This window comes from Giraffa tippelskirchi, chromosome 10, assembly GCF_054371585.1.
Source record: "Giraffa tippelskirchi isolate mGirTip1 chromosome 10, T2T-mGirTip1v1.2.pri, whole genome shotgun sequence".
NCBI classification, from domain to species: Eukaryota; Metazoa; Chordata; class Mammalia; order Artiodactyla; family Giraffidae; genus Giraffa; species Giraffa tippelskirchi.
The window spans coordinates 67,629,239-67,656,959 of NC_137284.1; the positions used below are offsets into that span (position 1 = coordinate 67,629,239).

Sequence of the window (27,721 nt, forward strand, 5' to 3'; positions counted from 1 at the left end):
CACATTGTTGGACATTTAAGTTAAGTGAGGGCTTCCCAGGTAGTGCTAGTGGTAAAGAACCCATCTGCCAATATCAGGTTGGATCTCTGGCCGGTAAGATCCCCTAGAGAAGGGAATAACAACCCACTCCAGCATTCTTGGTCTTCCCTACTAGCTCAGCTGGTAAAGAATCCGCCTGCAATGCAGGAGACCCGCCTTGATTCCTGGGTGGGGAAGATCCCGAGGAGGGATAGGCTAACCACTCCAGTATTCTTGGGCTTCCCTGGTGACTCAGCTCGTAAAGAATTCGCCTGCAATGAGGGAGACCTGGGTTTTATCCCTGGGTTGGGAAGATCCCCTGGAGAAGGGAAAGGCTACCCACTCCAGGATACTGGCCTGGAGAATTCCATACTTCATAGTCCATAGGTGGCAGAGTCGGACACAACTGAACAACTGTCACTTTGAGGGCTTCCCTCCTAGCTCAGACGGTAAAGAATCGTTCGGTTCCTAGGTTAGGAAGATCCCCTGGAAAAGGAAATGGCAACCCACTCCAGTATTTTTGCCTGGTGAATCTCATGGGCAGAGGAGCCTGGAGGACTACAGTCCATGGGGTCGCAAAAAGCCTGACACGACTGAAGCCACTTAGCATGCACGCACTTTGTACTGAAATCTTATTAGAGTTCTCCTTAAAAGTGAAAGTTGCTCAGGCATTTCTGATTCTTTGCGACCCCATGGGTGAGGCCAGAATACTGGAGGGAATGGCTGTTCCTTCTCCAGGGATCTTCCTAACCCAGGGATCGAACCCAGGTCTCCTGAATTACAGGCGGATTCTTTACCAGCTAAGCCACAGTGGAAGCCCTTAGGTTTAGGATAAATTCCAAAAGGTGGGTCTGTGGGGCTAAAGGATGTGAAAATTTAGTGTTAATACTCTTGCTATGTACTGTCTAACTGCTTGTCAGGGTATTTATGAGTTTATATCTTTACCAACATTGTGTGAGCAGGCTCATTATCTTACACGTGTAAATAGTAATTTAAGATATTAAATTGTATGTTTTTGATTTGCATTTCTTACTTTTATATATCTTCATATTCTATTGGCCACCTATCCTGTCAGAACACAAAAATACAATAAATTACTATCACTTACTTCCTTGGTTATGACGTACCTTGTGACCGTGATTTTAAAAGTAGCTTACTCATTAAACGTTTAGTTCTGTGCAGGCAATGAGTCCAGTCCGTGGTTGATAGGCACTGCCAATTCCTCATTTAACTCTCAAAACAACTCTCTATGGTTATTCTCATTTTTCACGAGATAACCTACCCTTTGAGATATTGGGGAGAGTAGCCCCAAGTCACAGGGATGAGTTGAAACACGGGGATTTGGGCGGGGATCTCACACTCTTGTAACTAAGCACTTATGGGGAGGAGGGAGACATAACGTGCAAAAACAAAACCAAAACCAAATCCGGTTCCCACCCACTTACTATTCCTTTCTATAATTAAGAGGTTCTAAACTAAAACAGATGTGACTTCTCAGCTACCAGACACGCGTCTACCAACCGGTTTATGTCACTGCCAGCGTCGCGAGTGTCAGGGACCACTTGAGCTTGGACGAGAGGCTGCTCAGCTGAGGGAGCTGAAGCAGACGGTCAAAGTCTTTCCCCTTTGCAAAGGGAAACAGCCTGACAGGGGAAAACGGAGGAAGTACTACTAATTTTCAAATCTTCCAGGGCCAGAGCGGTCAAATTTTACCGCTAGTTCTTGGGACACCAAGGTAATGAAACTGGGAAACCGCACACAAAAACCGCAGCATCCCTTCAGAGCCTTAAGACGGAGGAAGGACGCAGGCGTAGTGCACGCTTCCGGGCCCCAGCACACACCCCCGCACTCCAGCCCCACCAGGAGCGCTCTGCGCAGGCGCGGGCGCAGGTTGCAGCGACAGCAAGGGGCCTCCCCTGATGCCGTTGTGGTGCTGCCCCACCCCCACCCCGACCCCGCGGCGACCCAGCGCTGCAGGCCCTTCGCTCCCGCCCCAGCATCCGCGACTGCGGACTCCGTGACCCTGCCCTCGGGCCTGTCCGAGCCGGAGCAGCTCGGGACTGCGCAGCACCCCGCGTGCCGGTGAGCGACCCGGGACGCGCAGCCCTCAGGTCCCCTTCAGGAGCAGGGGCCGAGCGGGCGCCCCGGGAAGAGCCGAGCCGGAGGAGGAGGTGGCGGAGGGGAGGCTGCGGGGCTGAGAGGCGCTCCGGGCCGGGCGATGGAGGTGTGTCAGCTCCTCTTCCCCTGGCCCAGCCTTCTGCCAGGGGGCTCCGGGCTTCGGTGCAAGCCCGGCGCACAGGGAAGATACCAGGCCCCCATGCCTTGAGCGGCCGGTAGCCCTTAGTTCTGCTCGTTTTCCGTATTCTTGTTCGACTGCCTGTATTTCATCTTTAACCTTTCCAGAGTCGGCAGGCTGCGTCCTGGGTTTTGTTGCTGTAGCTTACGAAAGGCGCCGACTTCTTTCGTTGGGAAGCTCACGACCTATTTAAATTGGATGGAGTCCTGTACTTTTTTTTTCTCCTTGCATAATAAGCCTAAGATTCGTGTTGCACTTAAGTAAATGAGTAAATGAAGGGATTTTGATTTAAAAAAAAAAAAAAGAATATTGAGCACAGGGGCCTAGTACCTCTATAAGTCTCCAAGAATAAAAGTGGTTAAACTTAGCAGCGCTTTGAGGAAAATCCAGTAGGGAGGGCAGGAATGGGCAGTACCTGACAAAGCCTGGCACTTGTCCATTAACCTTGATGAAACAAACACCAGTCCCACGCCGACTCTAAGGCAGCTGTTACATAAGGATAGAAAATAGACTCCGACTGAGAGCCTCTTGTTGTTTTATTTTTTTGCCTTCTGTCTCTTTTCTCTTTAAGTCATTACAGTGGGAGGCACCCTATAGCTCTGTTGTGTTAAGTGAGATCCTAAAAGGGTGTGTTTGGCGCCCTGATCCCAGCTCATCTAGTATTCCACATAAGCCCAAGGTCAAAGTGTTTGGGGTCAGTGATGTTAATTCACCCCTGAACCACCTGTGACTGGCAAGTATTGGTTTGGCTTGCATTAAATGTCTTTGAGCAATATCCAGAGAAATATGTGCATTTTTAGAAGTCATAAGTTATTTATGTTTTTGAACTTAATGGGCAGTGTGTACATAGATTTTTTTTAATATTGAAAACAAGCATTTTATTCATCATTCTGAAATTTTAAGTTCGTCTACTAGTTATATAATTTTTTATCCTGCTGTTTACCCTGTGTTTGAGTGACCCCAACACATGGATCACACACCAGTTTTAAAAAGTAGACTTTTCTTCATATAATAAGATAAGTTGAATTATTTTGAGGGTCAGTTTTTCTTATTTAAAGTAATGAGCATTTTTAAAGACATATCTTTTTATATGAATGCCTTTAATAATCTGTTTTAGGAAATGATAAAAAATATATGGTCACATTTAAAAACAGAAGTGGATTGTTTTTAAATTCTGCTTTCTCCCTTTGTTAATTTGTGCCCAGAATATCAACAAATTAAAATATATGGCTTAAATTTTTTTTTAATCCTAAAACTTGTGTGACTTCAACTGCAGTCTTCCTGCATTACTTACCTGTGGATGTTCTTTTGACATAGGTACTAGCACTTCCTATTTTTATTTGTATTTAAATTTATATTTAATTTCCCACCTGCATTTTTGATACTGTTATCCTAAAAATTTGAAATTAATGTTCTAAATTTTGCTGCTTTGTATTGGTGAATTATAGTCAAAATTTTGGAATATTAATTTCTTAGTTTTAACTTTCACCAACTGTTGAATGAAAGAAAAAATATAGAGGTTTGTTTTTTGTATTTTTTTGTTGTTGCAAATGTTTAAAGCTAGAAATGTGAGCATGAGAAGGATTGTGGATTTTGTCTATCACATAAGGGCATGAATTTTAAAAGGTTGAAAAATACTGCTTTGACATTAGCTGGTGATACCTAGCTGTAATCTGCCCAAAGCAATTTTTGCTTAGCTGCTGTTTTAAAGGTAGAATGTGTTTTTGTTTTATTCTAAGAAAGGTGAAGCCCATGTGTTTCTTTTCAGAGAACTCTTAAGAAAGTGTAGACTTATGTCAAATTTTAATGATGTTTGAAAGCCCTTTCTCATCACAAGTTTGATATATCATTTCATAATATTTTGTTAGAAAAGCACTTTTAGACTCTAGTAAATGGCTCCTTTATTTCAGACATTATTTTGATTGAATATAATTCCAACCGAAATAATAGTTTGAATACTCCCTTGAAGGTTATTTTAATTAATTTGATGAGTATAAATATCCTGTAATGTTTTTAAGTATACTTTTTTTTCAACTGAAGTTTACTGTAAGATTTTTTCTTTTTCTTAGACATGGGAAAGTCTTTTTCTCATTTGCCTTTACATTCAAATAAAGAAGATGGTTATGATGGCATTACATCAACTGAAAATATAAGGAATGGATTGGTTAATGGTGAAGTCCATAATGAAGATGGAAGAAGTGGAGATGTCTCTCAGTTTCCATATGTGGAATTTACAGGAAGAGATAGTGTCACTTGCCCCACTTGTCAAGGAACAGGAAGAATTCCTAGGGGTATGTGTTATTGCACTGTTTCTTCGTTAAAGAATAATTCCAGGAATTTTCACAATTACTTTGAAACTCATGGGTCTAAGCACAGCCGTTTATGTTTTAAAAGACAGAATTAAAGTTAAAACTTCTATCAGTTATCTTCTGTCAAAAGGACATAAAGATTTTAATTAGGGATCTTAAAGCAGTAATGAAAACCACCCTTCTACCTCCAGTATTTTTTTTCTTTCCCACCTGAAATTATAGCAGATATGCAGCATGTCTTGACTGTAAACTTTTAGTCCTATTTGGTATGAATAGAGATCAGGTCACAGTTGCTTTGCTATAGTGGGTGTTAGGATAAGTAATGTGGTGACCTAATATTTTTAATTTGTTGTTTAAAGAATAATAATAAGCTGGTCACACACTAATTAGTTCTTTTTTAAAGGAACTACATGAAGAGGGATGATACATGAAGATGAGCCATATAGGAAAAAAAATCAGTTTGTGCCTTGTCATAGGGGAAGTCAGTAGGGAGTAATCCCCATGTGCTGTTTGTAGGTTACTTTAGTAGCAATGGAAGTAAGGAGAAATAATTTAAAAAGCCTTGTACTCTTCTCATTTACTGTTTGATTGAAGTCAATATTTGACCCTGGAGAGATGCTGAGGGAAGGCCAGAATGACAATACCTTTGCAGAGGCAGTAGCTATTTGAGAATTAAAGGATTATTGTAGTTACAGGTATTAATGCACCAGACTGGGGGCCTGGGGAGGGCTGGAGTCTCATTTTTGCAATCTAGATATATTTTTGAGGTATAGCCAGTAGGCATTTTTGGCTGCCTGGATGTGCATTGTGGATAGTAAGGTGAACAGGGATCTCGAAGATAAATTTGTCTGAGCAGCTGGAGGAATGAAATAGCCACTTATTAAAATAGAGAAAAGGTTTGAGTATATGTATCAGGGGAGAGAGCAGGAGTTTAGTTTTAGATATATACAACTGGAGATGCACTTTTGACATCTGAGTGGATATGTTCAGTAGGAAGTTAGTTATACTAACAGCCTGGAATTCAAATGCAAGGCCTAGGCTGGAGTCATATCAGTGTAGAGGTGATACTTAAAGCTGAATTGAATGAGAGCATCAAGGTTGTCAGTGTGAATAGAAAGCAGAAGAGACTTTAGCACTGAACCTTTCTTGGAGCATTGCAACATTTTGAGGTCAGTGACATGAGAAAGAATTAGCAAAGGACACTAAAAAGAGCAGCTAGAGCAGAAACAGGAAATCCCTCTGTCTGTGGTATCCTTGAAGATAAATGAGAAAAATGTACTCCTTGGTGGAGGAGAAGTGGGTCAACTATGTTAGATACTACTAATGTGAGGACTTAGAGCTGACCTTGGGATTTTGTAATGTAGAGGCCAGAGACCTTTTAAAAGAGCAGTTTTGGTAGCAAAGGAATGCATAGCGTGTGTAGAGTGGGATCAGGAGTGCATAGGAGGCACAAAGTTATATCGTCAGAAAATAGCTCTTTTTGAGTTTTGCTGTACAGGAGAGGAGAGAAAAGAAGTGATAGCTAGAGGGGACTATAAAGTCAGGAGAAGAATTTTTTGAAGATGGGATGGATACTGTGTGTGTATGCTGATGAGACTAATCCATAGAGAGAACACTGATAATGCAGGTGACAAGGAGTATTACAGTGCCCAAGCACAGCAGGTTCCTCCCCCAGAGGAGCATAGCTGGTTTACTCCTAGCAGGAGAAGGGGAGGTAGAGTGCATGGATGCACAAGCCGGCGGATGAGTGGATGTGGTGGTGGTAGCAGCTTGTTGGGAATTCTTATGTCTTTGCCGCATCATGAACTAAGCGTAAGGACAGGGGAGAAGACGTTGGAGGTTTGAAGACAAAGTTGAAGTTATGAAACTGTAGTTTGGGAGAGTCAGGTTGAGGGTATGAACTTGGGAAATATAGTGTTAGGTGTTGGCATTATTAAAGGCCACTTGAGATTAGTGATCTAAAATGAGACTATTTTCCTCTATCTACTTTTAGCTGTGTAGGTACAGGCATAGTAGCTAAAGGGTTAGTTTTAATCAGTAGCCATTTAAACAGATGAATAGCACCAAATAGGATACGCACACACACACATACACAGATACATATTTATATGTGGATACGGTAGGGGAAGTATGGATGAGGGGAGACTTGTGGAGGGGGCAGGGAGGTATAACAAAAGTGTTATGGGAAGCTTTAAAAGAGAATTTGACTATGGGGCTTTGATAGTTAATATGAAGAACCAAGTTTTCATAAGATTGGAAAATTGGCATTTAGAGATCCATTTATTCATTAAGTGAAAGTGTTAGCCTCTCAGTCATGTTTGATGCTTTGATGACCCCATGGACTGTAGCCTGCCAGACTCCTCTGTTCGTGGAATTCTCCAGGAAAGAATACTGGAGTGGGTAGCCATTCCCTACTCCAGGGGATCATCCCAAATCAGGGATCGAACCCAGGTCTCCTGCATTGCAGGCACATTCTTTCCCATCTGATCCACCAGGGAGTGGATAATGGATAATGCTCAACCCAAGAAAGAAATATTGAATTTTAAAGTAACTTAATATAGAGGGAGGTGTGACCTGAAAGAGTCCTGGAAGGTTTTGTATACGTTTGGGTTCTTGAAGCCTGAGAGTTAATATATGTCAGTTTTGGGTTTCAAGGGGAATAATTTAAGAACCTTTTTAGTTATAGGGGTTTCAGTACACAGGTCTCATTCAGACAACCCAATTGAAATCTTAATGGAAAACTGGGTGAAGGAAAGCCTGGTGGTAAATTCGGATCTGAAAGCCTGGACTTTGTTTTTTTTTCCCCCCCACTGGAAGAAAGAATTACTCTTTCTCATTCTTCATAGTATTTTGATTAGCTAGAAACACAGGTATGAAAAAAAGACAGTGTCTGCTTTGGAACTCAACTGCTACTGGATAATTTTTGAAGATTTTGAGAGAATTTAATAAAGGAATGAGATGAGAGCCAGATGGTATTGTGTTCTTTCCAAACCAGACTTTGATGAGGAGCCATTATACTTTTAATTAATCATGTTAATACACATCTAAATCTAATTCTTTTAGGACAAGAAAACCAACTGGTGGCATTGATTCCATACAGTGATCAGAGATTAAGGCCAAGAAGAACGTAAGTAATAAGAAAATGGCAATTTTTTAACAAAAATTTTGCTTTTCAAATATGTATAAATAGGTATTTTAGTTAAAACTATTAAAAGGAAAAATAGTATCATGTTAAGTTATGCCATCATATTCATTATGTCATTAGAAAATAAAAATGATTCCTGATTGCATAAGTTCTTGAAAGCAGTGTAGTACCTAAATATTCTTAAATCTGTTAAAACATATAGACCTAAAAGAGCAATTAGGTCTCAGTTACACAGAGACAACGTCTTCATCAAAAATGCGTGTTAAGGTATTCCCACTAACTTCAGAATAAATATGTTTATTCATACCACGATGACATAAGGACCCAAAAGTGCTTGGCAGCTTTGTGGAAGTTGTGAAACGCAAAAGGAGAGTTCCTTGGAGCCCTTGGACAAAGTAAATACTTTATCCCAGAAGAAGAGGCCCCCACTCAGAAGACTTCCCGTGAATTTCCTCTGAGAATATTCTGTTAACATAGAAAATCTAAAAACTCTTTAACTTTGAGAGAGTGCACAAAAGTCCACAGAGATACACAAAGGGGCCTTGAGAAAATCTAAAGGAACTGGGCCATCCTAAGTCCTCAAAGACCTTAAGGAAACTCAACAGAAATTCCTACAAAAGGGAAGATACAACCTAAGGAAAAAAATTACTGACAGTAGAATCCAGGTTGTATAGAACAAGAATAGGGATAAAAGAGAGAAGAGGTTCAGAAACTAAACAGATAGTCCCAAAACTATAGAAGTGGGTATACGTAGAGACCATCTAATACTTTGTGTAACAACAGAGCATGGAGTCCTTGAACAGTGAAGCTACGAAAGCAGTCCTGGCCCATCCTCACCACACAAAATGGCGACTTCTCTTAAAAGTACAAAAATGTATCTAATTTAAATATGAGCTTAAAAAAAAAAATTACAATCAAGCATCATACAAAGGTTCAGTTCAGTTCAGTCGCTCAGTCGTGTCAACTCTTTGCGACCCCATGAACTGCAGCACGCCAGGCCCCGCTGTCCATCACCAACTCCCGGAGTCTACCCAAACCCATGTCCATCGAGTCGGTGATGCCATCCAGCCATCTCATCCTCTGTCGTCCCCTTCTCCTCCTGCCCTCAATCTTTCCCAACATCAGCGTCTTTTCAAATGAGTCAGCTCTTCACATCAGGTGGCCAAAATACTAGAGTTTCAGCTTTAACATCAGTCCTTCCAATGAACACTCAGGACCAATTTCCCTTAGGATGGACTGGTTGGATCTCCTTGCAGTCCAAGGGACTCTCAAGAGTCTTCTCCAACACCACAGTTCAAAAGCATCAGTTCTTCCATGCTCAGCCCTCTTTATAGTCCAACTCACATCCATACATGACTACTGGAAAAACCATAGCCTTGACTAGATGGACCTTTGTTGACAAAGTAATGTCTCTGCTTTTTAATATGCTGTCTAGGTTGGTCATAACTTTCCTTCCAAGGAGTAAGCATCTTTCAATTTCATGGCTGCAATCACCATCTGTGGTGATTTTGAAGCCCCAAAAAATAAAGTCAGCTACTGTTTGCACTGTTTCCCCATCTATTTGCCATGAAGTGATGGGACCAGATGCCATGATCTTAGTTTTCTGAATGTTGAGCTTTAAGCCAACTTTTTCCCTCTCCTCTTTCACTTTCATCAAGAAGCTCTTTAGTTCTTCTTCACTTTCTGCCATAAGGGTGGTGTCATCTGCATATCTGAGGTTATTGATATTTCTCCCGGCAATCTTGATTCCAGCTTGTGCTTCATCAAGCCCAGTGTTTCTCATGATGTACTCTGCGTATAAGTTAAATAAGCAGGGTGACAATATATAGCATTGACGTACTCCTTTTCCTATTTGAAAGTAGTCTGTTGTTCCATGTCCAGTTCTAACTGTTGCTTCCTAACCTGCATACAGGTAGTAAAACTTATAAAAGAAGAGCTGATCAAAATACTAACAGATGATAAAGCATTATCAGAAAAGCAGATGAAAACTTTAACTTAATGCTTCGTGTTGTGAAAGAGATTAAGGAAACTATAGAAGCTATGACAGTAAAACATAAAAGTCAAAAATTGAGGAGCTCAGAAATACAATGACTAAACAATAGAAGAATATGAAAAGAGAGTCTACAGGGCCCTGGGAAGAATTAGAAAGAAATAATTTTGGAGATGAAGACAAACAGAAAGAACACAGTACAAAGAGATACCTTGGAAAGTGCAATTAGAAGACAGAGCAGATAACAAAGGATAAAGTGAAAACATTCACCCATGCATGTACACACACAAGCAAAAATTAATGAAAAGTACTTGAGAGAAAATGGTACAGAACACAAGCCACGGAGATCGAGCATAAATGTTACTGGAGTCCTTGAAGAAAATCAAAGGAGGCAAACTGAAGAAAGGGAAAACATTTAAACTCAAGATCACTTCCTTGAAATAAAACAAGACATGAATCTACACACTGAAAAGACATATCATAATTTTGGAAATAACCAATCTTAGTGAAATTACTGGACTTCAGAGGTAATAACAAAAACTGAATAGCCCCTTTGAATGCCCAAGCAAAGGATTGATTAATTTATAAGGGATAGAAAATCAGATTGGCATGTTCCTTCTTGACCACAATGCTTTAAACACATAAGCAGTAAAACAGCATGCCAAGTGTTCATGGAAAGAAAAATGCAACTAGGATTTATAAACAGTCAGTCTGACCCTTTATTATATACTTTGTAGACAGTTAAGAATGTCCAAGAAATTAGAGTTAATTTCTTAATAACCAAGAGTAGAGCAGTTTTCCTAACTGTGGTTTAGAATCCAGTAATAGAATAGATTAATACATTTGGATAAAATAAAAAAAGTTAATAAAAGTGTAGGTTAACTTTTAAAAGATGAAAGCAAAAACAAGATGCATATCAAGTCAGGATACAAATAGCAAACTAAGAAGTGGTATTTGCAAATTATTATTAGAGGTGCAATATCCTTACTCTCGAGTTTCACAGTTTGAGAAGAAAAAGGCTAACCAAACAAAAAGTAAGATCTGTGAACAGCCAGTTCACAAGGAAGAAAAGCAAGTATCTTTTAAACATATGAAAAGATGGTAAATCTCACTCATAGGAGAGATGCAAATTAGAACGATATTGAGGTCCCATTTCTTGTGTATCAGATGAGCAGAAGGCCAAAATTTTGACAGTGTATTTTGTTGGCATTACTGTGTGAAAACAAGCACACTTGTGCCTTACTACTGAAGGGGAAATTTGGCCTCATCTGTCAAAATTACATATACATTTACCTTTTGGCTTAGGAATTCTACTTTGAAAAATTTATTCTAAGGATTACTGTCAAATACAGTAAATAGCATTTACACACATTATTCACTGTGCCAGTATTTATTTTACCAAAAACTAGAAATAATGTAAATGGCCAATAGTAAGGGACAGTAGAAGAAGTTACACTATATCTATATGATAAAATGGAATAAGGAAGAACTGTATTTTACTATAGCATGATATCCAGAGCACATTTTTTTTGAAAACACACACATGCATGCACATGGAGAGAGAGAGACAATAGAATGATAAACTATAGACTAACAAAATTGATTACCTTCAGAGTTTGGGACAGAACTTTGAAGAGGAAGCAGGTAAGCAAATTAGATATCTGTGTGTACATGTATATATTTCTGTAGTTTAGACTTAAGATCATGTCCTTTTTTTTTTAATATCACTTAAAGGATTGTATCAAAAGTAAAAAAAAAAAAGGCAGTTGCTAAAAATTGAAACAAACTGAAACAATTGATTCTAACTGTATATACAGTTGATAAAATAACCACAGATTTTCACACACATGTGAAAATTCCACTTCAGTAAATTCATCAGAGAGTCTTGAAATCTATACTTTTATAAAGCTCCGCGGCTTGATTCTAATGAGCAGCCTGCTTTGGGAATCACCACAGTAAGTGTTCTATCTGTAATAAGCCTGAAATTTTAGTCTCCAAAAAGATAAATATGTCTTGTAAGAAGAACATTTTAATGCTTAATAGATTCAAACCTACTCTAATTCAATACTTTTATACTGTAAAAAGATGGTTAAAAAAAAAATCATACATCTTTTCCTGCTGGTATAATAGGGGAAAAATTGAAAATGAAAATGTCTTCTCTGAATGTTTCATTATGTAATTTTTGATGCATGTATGTTTAAATATTTCACTTTCCTTTTTTTCAGAAAACTGTATGTGATGGCTTCTGTGTTTGTCTGTCTGCTCCTTTCTGGACTGGCGGTGTTTTTCCTTTTCCCTCGTTCTATTGACGTGAAATACATTGGAGTCAAATCAGCCTATGTTAGTTATGATGTTCCAAAACGCACAATATATTTAAATATCACGGTAAGAACATGTTTATATTAATATTTGACTTCATTCCTTTATTTTTTTAAATTTTTTATTGCGAGCTATTTGCTTTTGAGTATTGTGCTTGTTTCTGCCATACATCAACATGAAGATGTCATTCCTTTATCATGTTAAGCAACACCTTTGTCCTTATTGAGAGAACATGGAAGGTATCACTCTAATACTTAGTTTTCTTTCGTTACGTCTGATGTATTGACCTTTTCTTTTCTGTCATCTTTGATTCTGCTGAAAATGGCAAATTCTGTGTATACAGAATCCTTAGCATTTGAAGATGCCTTTGGGAGGGTAAAATAAAATAATTACTGGGAGAAAAGTTTTTACAATCTGTTTACTTTTCAACAGTAGACTCCCAGTTGCTCCTAGCAAGATGTTAACATAGTTGATTGAATAGATGTTATACGTGTAACATTTTCATGTCTTTGTGTTTTGTGAAACACAATTTTTGCCATCTTTAACAGACCATTCCTTTGTTTTCAAAGGTAGTGAACAAGTGATTGATTTCTCTTATAAATTAGTATGTGTGAAAATCTTTGTTTCTCAGGACAATAGTTTTTAGGATTCTGCAGCCTTCCCACACCTGAAAACAAGCAAACGAAAACCTCAGAGAAGGTCTTGTACCTGTTCTACATTTATGTAAGCATGTTTGCAAATCACTGTATTATTAATAATACAGTGCTCCATTGCTTCTGGCTTTAAGGTACATCTATGTGGTAACGATTTGTTTGGAAGGGTAATATTGGACTTCATTTTCCTTGAAGAGTTGTTTGGTGTGCTAGAGGTTGAGGTAGATGTGCCTATGGTGCTGGTTGGGAGGAAGGGGGTTGAGAGGGATAGGGACTGAAAGAGAAATGTGTGTTGGGTAGAATTACTACTTAATTACAGGAAAAAAGAATTCACATGGATTCATTTATCCTTCTTTTTAAAAAAGAAACTTGATTAGCTATACTCTGTCAACTATTTCCATACCATTTACATTTTATTCACAACTATGTATGTAGCATTAACACTGTATTAGATATTAGAAGTAATTTAGAGATGTTATGTGGAGGATATGCATAGGTTATATGCAGATATACAGTTTTATATCAGGGACTTGAGCGTCTGCAGATTTTGGTATGATAGAACCTTGAGTGGATGGGATAGTTGGTCCTGAAACCAGTCCCCCATGGATACCAAGAGACCAAGAGATGACTAAACATACATGTGCTAACTCTGTATATAAGCATTTCCATGCATATATTTACACATATACATTTTAAAATGGAGTTATATATAAAGGGTACACACATATATGTGAGTGTATATATGTGCACGTTTTCACTTAATTGACCTCACTGCATTTTCCCATATTATGTGGTTGCATGTAGTCTTTTACATGGCCATAGTACAATTTTTACTCAACCTTCTTAATAGTTGCTTAGTTTTGATATTACAGATATTTATTCCAAAAGCATCTTTGTGCTTAAACTTTGTGCTTCCTGAAAGTAAATTTGCAGTTAAAGATCATAGATAGTTTAAGGCCTTTAATAATAAATCATCATTATTTAAGAGCCTATGACTGCAGTCCCTTGCCTTATAAATTAAATGGATTCTCACTGTTTTCAGCGTAAAATTTTTTATTTTTTGTACTAAACTTTTTTGTCCTATCTTATTTTTGGTTGTCTCTCTTGATGTTTATCTTTGTGTTATCTTTTTAACTACCAATTTATCTTTCTGTAATTCTTATAAGTATTTTTGTTTCCAGCCTGTTTTGCATCATTGACCCCTTTAATATTCTAATGAAAAGTATGGACACCTCATCAGAAAAAATGTGTACCAATATTAAATAGGAGAATCCCAGGGACAGAGGAGCCTAGTGGGCTGCCGTCTATGGGGTCGCACAGAGTCAGACATGACTGAAGTGACTTAGCAGCAGCAGCAGCTAGAAATAAAATGATATTGGTATTAAGAGCCAAGTAGGTGAAAATGTTTATATATTTAGAGAAAGGTTATTTCTACTATTTTATGAAATTTTAAAACATTTCTCTACATTTAACAAAATGAATGCATAAATGTGATCATAAAATTGCTGGTTGCTAGCACATTCTTTTTTTTTTAATCATTTTTATACTAAGACCATTTTCTATCTTCTTTTCACTTATCCCATGTTGCCTCATTCCTTATCTTTCTCCATATTCATATTAACTTATAAACTCACATGTTCAGTTTTTCTTATATCATTATTTAGTTCTAAAAATAATATGTTGTACATACTTTTATGCATCTTGCTTTTCTCAGTTGTTAATACTTTGCAGGAATCACTCCTGATTTTCTGCTTAGAGTTCATTCATTCTTTTTAATGGCTGCATATTATTCCATGTAATGACATAATATTGTTTCTTAAGCATTTTACTTTATGTTGGACATTCACTTTATTTTCAAAATTTGTGTTTTGTTTTGTTTTTTGCCACTACAAATAGCACTGTCATTAACATCCTAATGTTTTTATTTCTGTGGAATAATTGCTCAGAAGTAGAATTGCTAGGTCAAAGGATAATACATAATTTAAATTTCAATGAATATTGCTGTAATCCTTCATATATTTTCCAGGAATGCAAAAATACACCCTTTTGTCCATATCCCTGCCAGAAATAGAATCTGTCATTTTCTATAACTTTTACTAGTTTAATGGATATAAAGCAATATTCCACATTTATTTAAATCAACTTTTCTCTGACCATAAATTAATTTGACAAATAGTGTTTCTTGGCCATTTATATCTGTACTCTTCTGATTTCTTTACTCATATCCTTTGCCCTTATTTTTTTTTTAATGGGAGGCCTTATTGCTTTTTTTCCAGTTTGTAAGTCCTCGTAGTATAGATGATAACCATTACTATCTGCCTTAAAAATACTTCTTCAAGATTTATTATTCAATGTTTCGTGATTTTGTTTATGATTTCTTTTGTTAGCACTATTTTAGATGTTTTGTTATTTCCTGATTTAACAGTTTTTCTTTTCATTGACTGTTTTCTAAAGTAATTTGAAACAATTGTTTAAGTTAGAATTGCAGAAGTTCGGCCCAGCTGTTAATTAAGTGTGGAAATGATGCAACTGTATTTCATCAAGTCTTGAATCTGTCCCAGTTCCTCTTAAAAGTGACCTGCTGGAAACCTCTACTCCTGTATAAGTTAAAATACCATTTTTTTTTTAAATAGTTTATTTAAAGTTTTGCTTAACATTTTAAAAGGTTGTCTTTGTATTCGGTAGAATCAGAAATAACTTAGCCTGTGAAGACATGTACTTATTAACATTTAGAAAAATTTGTATGGAACTTTAGAATTACTTTTATTGAAAAATAAAAAAGTAATTTTCCTTGGGTACATGGGCACTGGCAGCAACAGTCCTGAGAGGTACAGCATGTTGGCATAAGTCCTCTTGGAGGAGGTAGCCATTAGCCCCACCATAGAGCCTATGTGTAGTCACTTAGTTGTGTCTGACTCTTTGTGACCCCATGAACTGTAGACTGCCAGGCTCCTCTGTCCATGGGATTTCCCAGGCAAGAATACTGGAGTGGGTTGCCATTCCCTTCTCCAGGGCTTCTTCCCCACTCTGGGATTAAACTTGGGTCTCCTGCATTGCAGGCAGATTCTTTACCATCTGAGCCACCATCCCTACCATAGAGCCTGCAGACTCCAGGACTGGGCTGCTCAGGCCAAACAACTAACAGGGAGGGAGCATAGTCCCACCCTTCAGCAGAAAATTAGATTAAATATTTAGTGAGCAAGGCCCTGCCCACCTGAGCAAGACCTAGCTTTTCCCACAGCGAGTCCTTCCCATCAGGATGCTTGCACAAGGCTCTTATCCTCATCCATCAGAGAGCAGACAGAAGAAGCAAGAACTACAGTTCCATGGCCTCTAGAACTAAAACTACAATCACAGAAAACTAACCAAAATGATCACATGGATCATACTCTTGTCTAAATCAATAAAGCTCTGAGCCATGCCGTGCAGGGCCACCCAAGGTGGAAAGTTCTGATAAAATGTGGTCCACTGGAGAAGGAAATGGCAAACCACTTCAATGTTCTTGGCTTGAGAAACTCATGAAGAGTATGAAAAGACAAAAAGATATGACACCAGAAGATGAGCTCCCCAGGTTGATGTGTCCAATATGCTACTGGGAAGAGTAGAGAAATAGTTCCAGAAAGAATGAGGAGGCTGAGCCAAAGCAGAAATATAGTTCCAGAAAGAATGAGGAGGCTGAGCCAAAGCAGAAATAACACCCAGTTGTGGATGTGTCTGCTGGTGAAAGTAAAGTCCAATGCTGTAAAGATCTATATTGCATAGGAACCTGGAATATTAGGTCCATAAATCAAGGTAAATTGGAAGTGGTCAGGCAGTAGATGGCAAGAGTGAACACTGATATTTTAGGAGTCTGAACAAAAATGGAAATGGGCAAATTTAATTCAGATGATTATTATATCTACTACGGTGGGCAAGAATCCCTTAGAAGAAATGGAGTAGCTGTCACAGTCAACAAGAGAGTCCGAAATGCCGTACTTGGGTGCAGTCTCAAAAACCACAAATGGTCTCTGTTCGTTTCCAAGGCAATCCATTCAACATCACAGTAATTCAAGTCTGTGTCCCAAAACACTAATGCTGAAGAAGCTGAATTTGAACAGTTCTATGAAGACCTACAAGACCTAGAACAAACACCAAAACCAGATGTCCTTTTCATCATAGGGGACTGGAATGCAAAAGTGGAAAGTCAAGAGATACCTGGAGTAACAGGCAAGTTTGGCCTTGGAATACAAAATGAAGCAGGGCAAAAGCTAACCGAGTTCCACCAAGAGAATGCACTGGTCGTAGCAAATGCCTCTTCCAACAACGCAAGAGATGACTTTACATGTGGGCATCACCAGGTGGTCAATACAAAAATCAGATTGATTATATTCTTTGCAGCCAAAGATGGAGAAGCTCTATACAATCAGCAAAAACAAGGCCTGGAAGTGACTGTGGCTGGGATCATGAGCTCCTTATTGTAAAATTCAGACTCAAGAAAGGAGGGAAAACCACTAGACCATTCAGATATCACCTAAATCAAATTTCTTACATTTTATACAATGGAAGTTACAAATAGATTCAAGGGATTAGATCTGATAGAGTACCTGAAGAACTATGAACAGAGGTTCATAACACTGTATAGGAGGCAGTGATCAAAACCATTTTCCAAAAAATGAAAGAAGGCAAAATGGTTGCTGAGGGGGTCTTACAAATAGGTGAGACAGAAGAGAAGCGAGAGGCAAAGGAGAAAGGGAAGGATATACCCAACTGAATACTGAGTTCCAGAGAATAGCATGGAGAGATAAGAAAACGTTCTTAAGTGAACAATGCAAAGAAATAGAAGAAAACATGGAATGGGAAAGACTAGAGATTTCTTCAAGAAAATTGAAGATACCAGGGGAACATTTCATACAAATATGGGCACAATAAAGGACAGAAATGGCAGGGACCTAACAAAAAAGCAGAAGAGATTAAGAGGTAGCAAGAATACATAGAAGAACTGTACAAAAAGGTCTTAATAAACTGGATAACCAATATGTTGTGGTTATCCAAATGTACAATCTGGATTTAGAAAAGGCAGAGGAACCAGAGGTCAAATTGCAGACATCCATTGGATCATAGAAAAAGCAAGGGTATTCCAGAAAAACATCTACTTTTGCTTCATTGACCACTCTAAAGCCTTTGTGTGGATCACAACAGACTGTGGGAAATTCTTAAAGAAACAGGAATACCAGACCAGTTTACCTGCCTGCTGAGAAACCTGTATGAAGGTGAAGAATCAACAGTTAAAACTGGACATGGAACAATGGACTGGTTCAAAATGGGGGAAGGAGTACATCAAGTCTGTATATTGTCACCCTGCTTATTTAACTTACATGCAGAATATAGCATATGAAATGCTGAGCTGGATGAATCCCAAGCTGGAATCAAGGTTGCCGGGAGAAATATCAAAAACCTCAGATGTTACCAGACTTAAGGCAGAAAGCAGAGGATCTAAAGAACTTCTTGATGAAGGTGAAAGAGGAGAGTGTAAAAGCTCACTTAAAACTCAACATTCAAAAAACTAAGATCATGGCATCTGGTCCCGTCACTTCCTGGCAAATAGATGGGGGAATAAATGGAAAAGATGACAGATTTTATTTTCCTGGGCTCCAAAATCACTGCAGACGGTGACTGCAGCCAAGAAATTAAAAGACACTTGTTCCTTGGAAGAAAAGCTTTGACAGACCTAGACAGCCTATTAAAAAGCAGACACATCACTTTGCCGACAAAAGTCTGTAGAGTCAAAGCTATGGTTTTTCCAGTAGTCATGTATGGATGTGAGAGTTGGACCATAAAAAAGGCTGAGCGCTGAAGAATTAATGCTTTCAAACTGTGATGGTATGGAGCCCCTTGAACAGCAAAGAGATCAAACCAATCGATCCTAAAGGGACTCAACTGAGAATATTCATTGGAAGGACTGATGCTAAAGCTCCAATTCTTTGGTCACCTGATGCAAAGAGCTGACTCATTGGAAAAGACCCTGATTCTGGAAAAGATTGATGGCAAGAGGAGAAAGGGCCACAGAGGATGAGATGGTAAATGGCATCACTGACTCAATAGACATGAGTCTGATCAAACTCCAGAAGATGGTGAAGGACAGGGAAGCCTGGCATGCTGCAGTCTATGGGGTTGCAAAGAGTTGGACAGAACTTAGCAACTGAACAACAGCTTTTATTGAATTTTTGCTAAGGCCACAAATACATTTTCTAACATTAATCTTTCTATGTTCTGGTACTATACATTTTCTGGGCCTACTCTTTAAAAGTGTACATTCACTGTAGGCATTTTATATACATAGCACTCATGCAAAATCCAAATAATTGGTTCATTCCATGTTCTTTGATGTTTTTTGTGACAGTTTACTTCCTCCTGGTAAATGAAGCATAGCCACAGCTGGAGTCATTTTCTCTTACCAATTTTGAATACTTATTTATTATGCCTATTCTAAGATAACTTGCACATTTTCTACCTCCTTTCTTTTTCAGAATACACTAAATATAACGAACAATAACTATTATTCTGTTGAAGTGGAAAACATCACTGCACAAGTTCAGTTTTCAAAAACAGTTATTGGAAAGGCACGCTTAAACAACATAACCAGTATTGGCCCACTGGATATGAAACAAGTAAGCTTCATTCAGAAAATACTTTGGAGGAGTTAAATGTGTCTCAACTTTGTATATAATATTAACTTTCAGGAGATGGGGGTTTTCCTAAAAAATTAGACTTTGAAATGTATCCCATACATATGTAAAAGAAATTCATAGAATCAAACCCATAAAAAGAGAGATTTCCAAACTCTTTTAAGTTATGAAATGTGTCTGAAATATTTGATATTTTGATACTATTCTCTGTTGGTTTATTTTCATTTTTTGCCTTTCAGATTGATTATACAGTACCTACTGTCATAGCAGAGGAAATGAGTTATATGTTGTAAGTTCTGATTTTTAATTATTTTCTCTCATTAAATTATGAAGAATAAGTGTGTGTATGTGTGAATATATAGGGCTTTCCTGATCGCTCAGTTGGTAAAGAATCCACTTGCAACGCAGGAGACCCCAATTCAATTCCTGGGTTGGGAAGATCCACTGAAGAAGGGATAGGCTACCCACACCAGTATTCTTGGGCTTTCCTTGTGGTTCAGATGGTAAAGAATCTGCCTGCAATGCCGGAGACCTGGGTTCGATCCTTGGGTTGGGAAGATCCCCTGGAGAAGGGAAAGGCTACCCATTCCAGTTTCTGGCCTTGAGAATTCCATATACAGTCCATGGGGTCATGGGGTCACAAAGAGTTGGACATACATGTGTGAATATATATATTTAATGAATATATATGTTTAATTTTTCCATCATTTTAGCAGAGACAAGGCCACATTTTTAGAATATTCCTTCTGGCCTTTGATCATCTCTGTTCTCTTTTCAAAATGTATAACATTAATGTACATATATCTGTACATATAGGTTTTTTTCACAATTAGGATCATGCATACCATGTCACTTTTTATTTACTATGCTATAAAAATCATATTCTCATATTGGTTTAAATTGTGATAATTTTTTTATCCTCTTTTGATATCAGCCTGATACAGAATTTCTGAGTAGGTAATAATCTGGTTACTAAAATTTCAAAAGGTGAAAAAGAATAGAAGTAGTTAGTAGACAACTCTACCGCTGCTGTAGTATGAAAGCATAGAATAAGAAGCCATGAAAATGTTAATCATTTGAGATATAGAAAATGCTCAACCATTTAATGGCTATTTATTATATCTTCTTAATAGTATTTCTGTTGACTTTAACATAGGAAGAGGAATTGTAATTAAACTATTTTATTAATAAATTTATAATGTTATCGTTTGTATTTACATTGCTTTTTTCTTTAACAGTGATTTCTGTACACTGATAACCATCAAAGTACATAACATAGTGCTCATGATGCAGTAAGTATGAATTTTTTTGAAAGAATTTCTTTGTTTCAACTTTAGATGTATAACACTAGCTTAGAGTATACACATCTTTATAAATGCTGTCTCATTTGTATTTTAAGCCTTAACATGAGTTCAGTGAGGTGAAGTAAATAGTTTCCCACTTTACACATGAGGAAATGGGAGCTCAGAGAAGTAGTAAAGGACCACATGGCTGCTAAATAGTGAATCTGGACTTTCCAAGAATTCGGGACAACGATAGAAATTGATACAGAGAGAACAATGAGCTCAACAGCCAATTCCTTGCTCCCTGTGGTAAAGGCAGTAACAGTAGTGAAGAGAAATAATGTTATTGGTTTGCAAGTTAGGTGTTTCCCTAAGACATGGAAACATTGTAGGTTACAGGTTGGGTCTTTAGGCCATTAGCTAACACCTGATTAACCCTTTTCTTCTGATGAGAGAACTGTGTGATTTTTTTTTTTAATTTATTTATTTTAGTTGGAGGCTAATTACTTTACAGTGTTATAGTGGTTTTTGCCATACATTGATACGAATCAGCCACGGGTTTACATCTGTTCCCCATCCTGAAGCCCCCTCCCACCTCCCTCCCCATCCCATCCCTCTGGGTCATCCCAGTGCACCAGCCCTGAGCACCCTGTTGAGTGCAATTAACTAAATATATTTTTAGCCAAAGATAGGTGTTTTTAAAAAAACTACATTTTTTTGTATATAATTATTTGGATAGGGCTTGCTCAGCCAGCATTCCTGTTGTCTGCTGGGGAAATAATCCCTAAGAGACCCATGTCTACAACATTAAGTTATCATTAATCAAATAACCTCTCCCTGAAAAGAATTTTGATGTATAAAGTGTTCCCATTTTAGAAAGATTTTTTTATATATAACTATTCAGTGCTTCTCTCCATTTATTTTATTTTTAGAGTTACTGTAACAACAACTTACTTTGGACATTCAGAACAGATATCCCAGGAAAGGTACCAGTATGTTGATTGTGGAAGAAACACCACGTATCATTTGGGGCAATCTGAATATCTAAATGTACTTCAGCCACAGCAATGAAAACTCAGAGATGCACCTGGAGAAAAAAAATACCTATTGATATTTTCCAAACTCTGAAGGATGAGGTACTTCATGATAGGAGATCTTAAATTGAACAACCTAAAGTTTACACTTCTGTTTTAAGAGTACATCTAAGAATATGTGGACTTGTAGTTTATTACAACTCTCCACTCTGTGTCTGTGATGTTTGTACCAGGATCTTTTATTTGAACCTAAATTTACTGATTGATGTTCTTCCCTCCTTTCCCAAAGGGGAAAACTAAGACTTCTCCTTCAGGATAATAGATACTTACTTAAAATTCACAGCTCTAATCACTACTGAAAACATAATTTTGGTGATGAACATAATTTGAGAAACTTTATTTCTGAATGTTTTTATAGAAAATTACAGAGGGCCTATTACTCATGAAGACATTTAAAGAATACCTTTTCTTTTTTCCTGTTTTATAAACTCCCATTGCTACTTGGTAGTATTTAAACTATATGCTCTTTTAGCTTTTAGCTAAATATTTTTACTTTTTCATTTTGAAATCCCACTCATTTGCATGGTTTTGTCAGTGTTATTTAAAGCTAGTGTTTGCATAACACTTATAAACCAAAATAATTTTTGCAAAATTCTGTACCTGAAAAATTTTAAAAACCCCTATCTAATGTGTTTCACATGTCTTTACATGTTATAGTTGTGTGAAACTTTTGTGTAATATTCAAATATAACCATTTAATGTACAGTATTGTAAATAAATTATGCATGGATTCTAAATAGTTGTAATAAATGTTAAAGTGGTACAGATTTAAAATCTAGTAAGTTGCTCATAAAAATTAAAAAAAAAAAAAAACAGGAAAATGAAATTCAGAAACCTCTAGAATGTGAATATGTTTCCAAATACATATTTGATCAGGTATAACATAGATTTGAAATAAAATATTTTGGTGATCCACTTTTTTTTAATGTTGCTTTTCATACTAAAGAATTATGAAGACACTTTTCACAACTGTTAGGTACTCAGATCATCAATTTTATGAATGTTTTAGAGGAAGAAATTATTACTTTGGTAAAATTATCCAGGAAATCCTGTTATAAATTATGGTGGCTATAGCAAAATAAAACCTATACTCTGCTTTTTAAAATTTAATTACTTTGCACATCATGGATATCAGGCCTCTAGGAGTTACATTTTTAAAGTTTTCTACTTTTGGTTTGGATTTTGTTTAAAGTTGTTCTCAAGTGTAAATTATTGACTTACTTTACTATTTTATATTTTTAATACCATTTTGCATTTGGGCTTTTGGCCTTTTCACTTCCCAAGTTCAGAGTACCTTTTAAATACATACTACTGAGCATAGGGGCTGACTATTGATACCAAAAACAGTCATTGGCTTGAGATGAATTTCCTTCAGTTCCTTAGTGACAAATCAGGTTACCCCTCTCTATACCCAAAAAGTGCCTAACATAGGTCTGAAACATTCTTATTTATAAGTCTGACTCTCTCAACTATAAAACATGACCTTTATTTAATTATAAGTAGTTGGAGCTAATGAAGCCCTCCTTTCTGCCTTTAAACCTACTCAGGTTTCCCCTTAGCTTTCATATCCTTTTTTCCAAGTTTTCCTCAATGAACCATTTTAATGGATGAAATGTACTAACTTCTTTTTTTGTTTTTAACTACTTAGTCTCCCCTTAATCCATTGCTAACTCATCCATCCTTACTATTAAACTAAAATCACCCCTTTAAATTAATCATGGATTTTGTGGTCCAATCCAATCTTTAGTATTTTTTTCTGCCATGTTTTTTGACCACCCCTTGTCTCCTTGAAATTGCACACTTCACTACTGTGTGGGTTCTATTTGTATTTTTCATATTGTTCTCATTTCATTTTTCTCACTATCCTATCTTCTGATGGTTTAATGAGCAGTATCCAGACCCTTTTCTGCCTCAAAGTTTCTACTTCTGTGTCTTCAGCAATCACCTCCATTAGTGCATCCAGATCTGTTTCTACATCCCTGACCAGTAACCTATCTAGTTTCTCATTTAGCTAATGAGTTAGACTTCCCTGGTAGCTCAGAGAGTAAAGAATCTGCCTGCAGTGCAGGAGACCCAGATTCGATCCCTGGGTTAGGAAGATCCCGTGGAGAAGGGAATGGCAACACACTCCAGTATTTTTGCCTGGAAAATTCCATGCACAGAGGAGCCTGGTGGGCTGTAGTCCATGGGGTTGTAAGGAGCTGGACACAACTGAAGGACTAACAGCTTTTAGAGATAATAGTATTTCAGTGACTGTATAAAAACAAAAAGTGTTAAAAAAAAATACCATATTTTGATTCGTCCCATTTCTTCAAAATCATCCTTTCAGATATGCCTTCTTCAAATATCAATCCTAATTTATTTTCCTACTTTGTATCATTTAACCCTGGAAAACTATATAGTGTAAACTAAGTGGACTTTTCTTCTGATATGTAGCTCTATATCCTTGTAGAGTGGATGCAGAGCATCTGCTGAAGAGTCAGGAAAGTTAGAGAACATTTGCTTTTACTGACTTAGTTCTGAATATTTATTCATTCTTTAAATTAAAAATTCCTTATTCTGCTTTCTGTGGAGTTCAAGTCAGAAAGAAACTGAAATTTAAAATAAGTTTAAAAAAAAAAAGTAGTAGAGAAATAAAAATCACTTGTGGCTATTTTCACAGAGGGTTAAGTAACTGCCAGAGAACCCTAGAGCAAAGTAGGCTGTAAATTAATACAATTACAAAAACACATTCCGGTGATGCAGACTTATAACCATTTAAAAAAAATCTGGAAAGGACAGATGAGGCTTTAACCTTTCTTAGGTCATTGTCCAATGCAGTTTCTTACATGGTAATGGGATCTTTTAAAAACTATTCTCAGATCTTATTCAACAAACATGGTAAAGATGTTAAATTTTTTTTTTTCCTTGCACCTTTAATAGACTGGTCATTCTAACCAAGCCTACATGTTTTGATATTACATTTATATAGCACCGTGCCCTTTGCAGAACTCTTGTTTTGTCATATCATTTGCCAGAGTCCTGTGAGTCAGAAAAGGAGGGTGGTAGGAGTCCCATCTTTTAGAAAAGGAAAAAGAGGCATGGAGAAGTTGACGGACTTGCTGAATATTTAATAAATACTTTAACTGATGCCAGACCTAATTTTTCTGTCTGCCATATCTGTGCTTGGTCAATTAAATCACCCATTGGAAAGCCCTGTTGACTCAGGTTAGTATAAGTAAAAATCAGAGAAAATGTTCACATAGGTAACATAATGAATGTCCAATTAATACTGATGAACTAAGATTTTGGATATCTTGAAATTAGTACCTTAAATATTTTCAATGGGAAATGAACACTTGTAAGATATTTTGGAGCATAATCTATAGCTTAATTTTTTTAAGTAACTTAATTTTCTATTAAATCTGTGATTATTCCAGTAAAGATAATAGACTAATTATAAAGAAGAGATTAATGGATCTGAGATTTGAAATAACAGTTTGAAAATATTAGACACCAGATAAACTGCTTGAAATTTCTTAATAGCCATCTTGACTGTACCATGTAACATGTAAATGACCATGGTTTTATTTGTGTGCATTTTGTCCATGCTTTTTTGTTTGTTTAAGCAAATGACATAATTATTTTCTCAAAGAATTCATGACAAGAAAATAAAATTCACTTCTGATCTTCTGAATTTTAGTTTGGGAATAACACAGTGTGGTGTTCAAATAGATAGGAAGTGATTGCCAAAACAAAATGAAAGTGACTTAGGAGACTTCAAACATCAGCCTGATGAATCTTTGTGGTTCTTAGCCTTATCATCATTGCAATATAATTCTGGATGTTTAATTGGAGTACATGTCCTCAACTGTCTCTCATGCCATTTGACTTTTTTTTTTTAGTTTTAAAATAATTCTTTCTATGTGGCCGTGTCTTATTTAAGAAAATGATTTGACCCCAAAGTAAGTCACTTCTCAGTATAGCTAATGTTTATAGATTAGTTTCTGTGTCACATACTGTACTGTACTAACTTTTCTCATTATCCCTCAGAAGAGTCCTTTAAGGTAGTTACTGTCATTACCCCTCCCCCATTTTATCTCTGAGGAAATTTGGGATTTAGAGAGGTTAAGAAATATACATAAGCTTTAAAGTGGCAGATTAGAGATTCACAACAGGTCTGTTTTACTCAAGCATCATTGTTCTTACAGTAAGCATATTTTCTTTCTAGCCTTTGAAAATGTTTTATTCATAAAAATGTATTGGATGTTGCACTTAATATGTAGGACTGAGGCTTTTGGTAGTATTTTTAAGAATACTATTAAGATACTTTATTATTTTATAAATCTTTAGTATAAAAATGTTTATCTTTAATTATTAATGCTTATCTGATAGGGTTTCTTTCTAAAAGATATAAAACTTTAAATTTACAAGTACATATGTCTTCCTTGATTGGGCTTCCCAGTTGGCGCTAGTGAGATTATAAGCCAACGGTTACTCACCATTTTATGATTTTTTAGCTTACAACATCTGAAAACAGTAACTACTTGGCTCAAATACATCTAAGAATTAATTTTATTTCTTTCTCTTTTTTTGTAATATCAGATTTTAAATGAGATGTTAAACTATTTTAAGGAAAAAATATGTTTGAGGTGGGATAAAAAGACTGTTAAACATTATTTCTTTAAAAAAATTATTTTTACATGAAAACTAGATATATTTGTGATGTGTTCAATCAAAAAATTCACTACTGTATCCCATATCTACATATTTCAAAGTAAAAATGTTCACTTGTCAGCTGAAATTTCTGATTAGAACTAATATTTGTATATTTTTGTGCTTAGTCAGAATTTAAATTTCACAGTGGATTTTTTGAAATTGACCTTTAATTAGGATGAAAGCAAGTGATATATTTATATACTATAGGGATAAAAATGGTAATTTTCATTTTTAAAAAACTACCAGTGTGATTATGTTTTTAGTTCTTTTTACTCATGTTTAGCATAGGCTTTTAAGTTAAAAAACTGTGGTCTGTATTGACCCAAAAAGTATTCCATAAATTAAACAAATGTATGGCAAGTTTTTCATAGCTAAATCTAATTCTTCTAGAAGGAAGTTATTGCCTTCTATTTAATTACATTAATTGAAATGTGTTTAAGAGAAATGTTTTCAGCATATTTTGTATACTAAAAAACAAAAGGGGTTAGTATTGGGCCAATGGCCAAGAGGTAATGTTACTACCTTGTAGACTGTTACAGTTCAAATTGTCCCACTCCCCCAGAATTTTAGAAACTAGAAGTCTGGGAGATACTGTATCAGCTGTAGTCGGTTGACTCTAAATGCTGTAAGCTGTATTCATCCTTTGTTCCTGTGTGAGATGGGGAAAATGCCACATTGCAAAAGATGCATAATTTCATTGTATAATGATTTATTTTAGGCATATAATATCAGCAAGCTTTGTCTTGTGTGTTTTGTCTTATATTTCCTCATAGAACTAAGTAAGATTTTGGGAAATGATTTTACAATGCTTTCTGACTTGACATGCTTGGTCAGAAATTGTTGGCATTGGTAGGTAGGTTCTAACCAGTGATTTTAATTGTGCAATAAATAATAATAGAGTGTGAGACTGTGTTTGGGCACTTACTATTTGTTTATATTAGGTATTAGCCTCCATTATAACATACTAAATTTCCAAGTTGAGCAATTCTGTAGTTATAACTATTGTTGCTGTACCTGTAACAAGACATACTTATGACAGTAAAATGAATAGAAGTGCCCTCAAATACTATTTTTTAATTCACTTGTAACTGTTCCTCTTGTAATTGTGTATGACAAAATCAAATTTGTAAAAATATTAGCATGAAAAATAAAATTTGTATCAGTCAAGTGTCTTGGTTATGCTTTTGAAATTGATATTTTTCATCTGCTTCGCTTCTAATTTGTTGCCTAATTCTGTCTAGTCTACTAATA

General features: G+C 36.6%; 1 protein-coding gene across 2 annotated transcripts; it reads left to right on the plus strand.

Annotated features, from left to right (window-relative positions):
- Positions 1–1,885: 1,885 nt before the first annotated feature.
- Positions 1,886–27,637, plus strand: TMEM106B (transmembrane protein 106B). Of its 2 annotated transcripts, none has more exons than XM_081535382.1 (8): positions 1,886–2,242; positions 4,384–4,605; positions 7,687–7,750; positions 11,984–12,143; positions 19,237–19,377; positions 19,635–19,684; positions 20,634–20,687; positions 21,611–27,637. In XM_081535382.1, exons 2-8 carry the CDS (start codon positions 4,386–4,388, stop codon positions 21,747–21,749), a joined length of 828 nt encoding a protein of 275 aa, XP_081391508.1. In that variant the 5' UTR covers positions 1,886–2,242; positions 4,384–4,385; the 3' UTR covers positions 21,750–27,637. The 2 variants fall into 2 exon arrangements, with proteins under 2 accessions (XP_081391508.1, XP_081391506.1); XM_081535380.1 differs by having other exon boundaries at positions 1,886–2,100.
- The last annotated feature ends 84 nt before the right edge of the window (positions 27,638–27,721 follow it).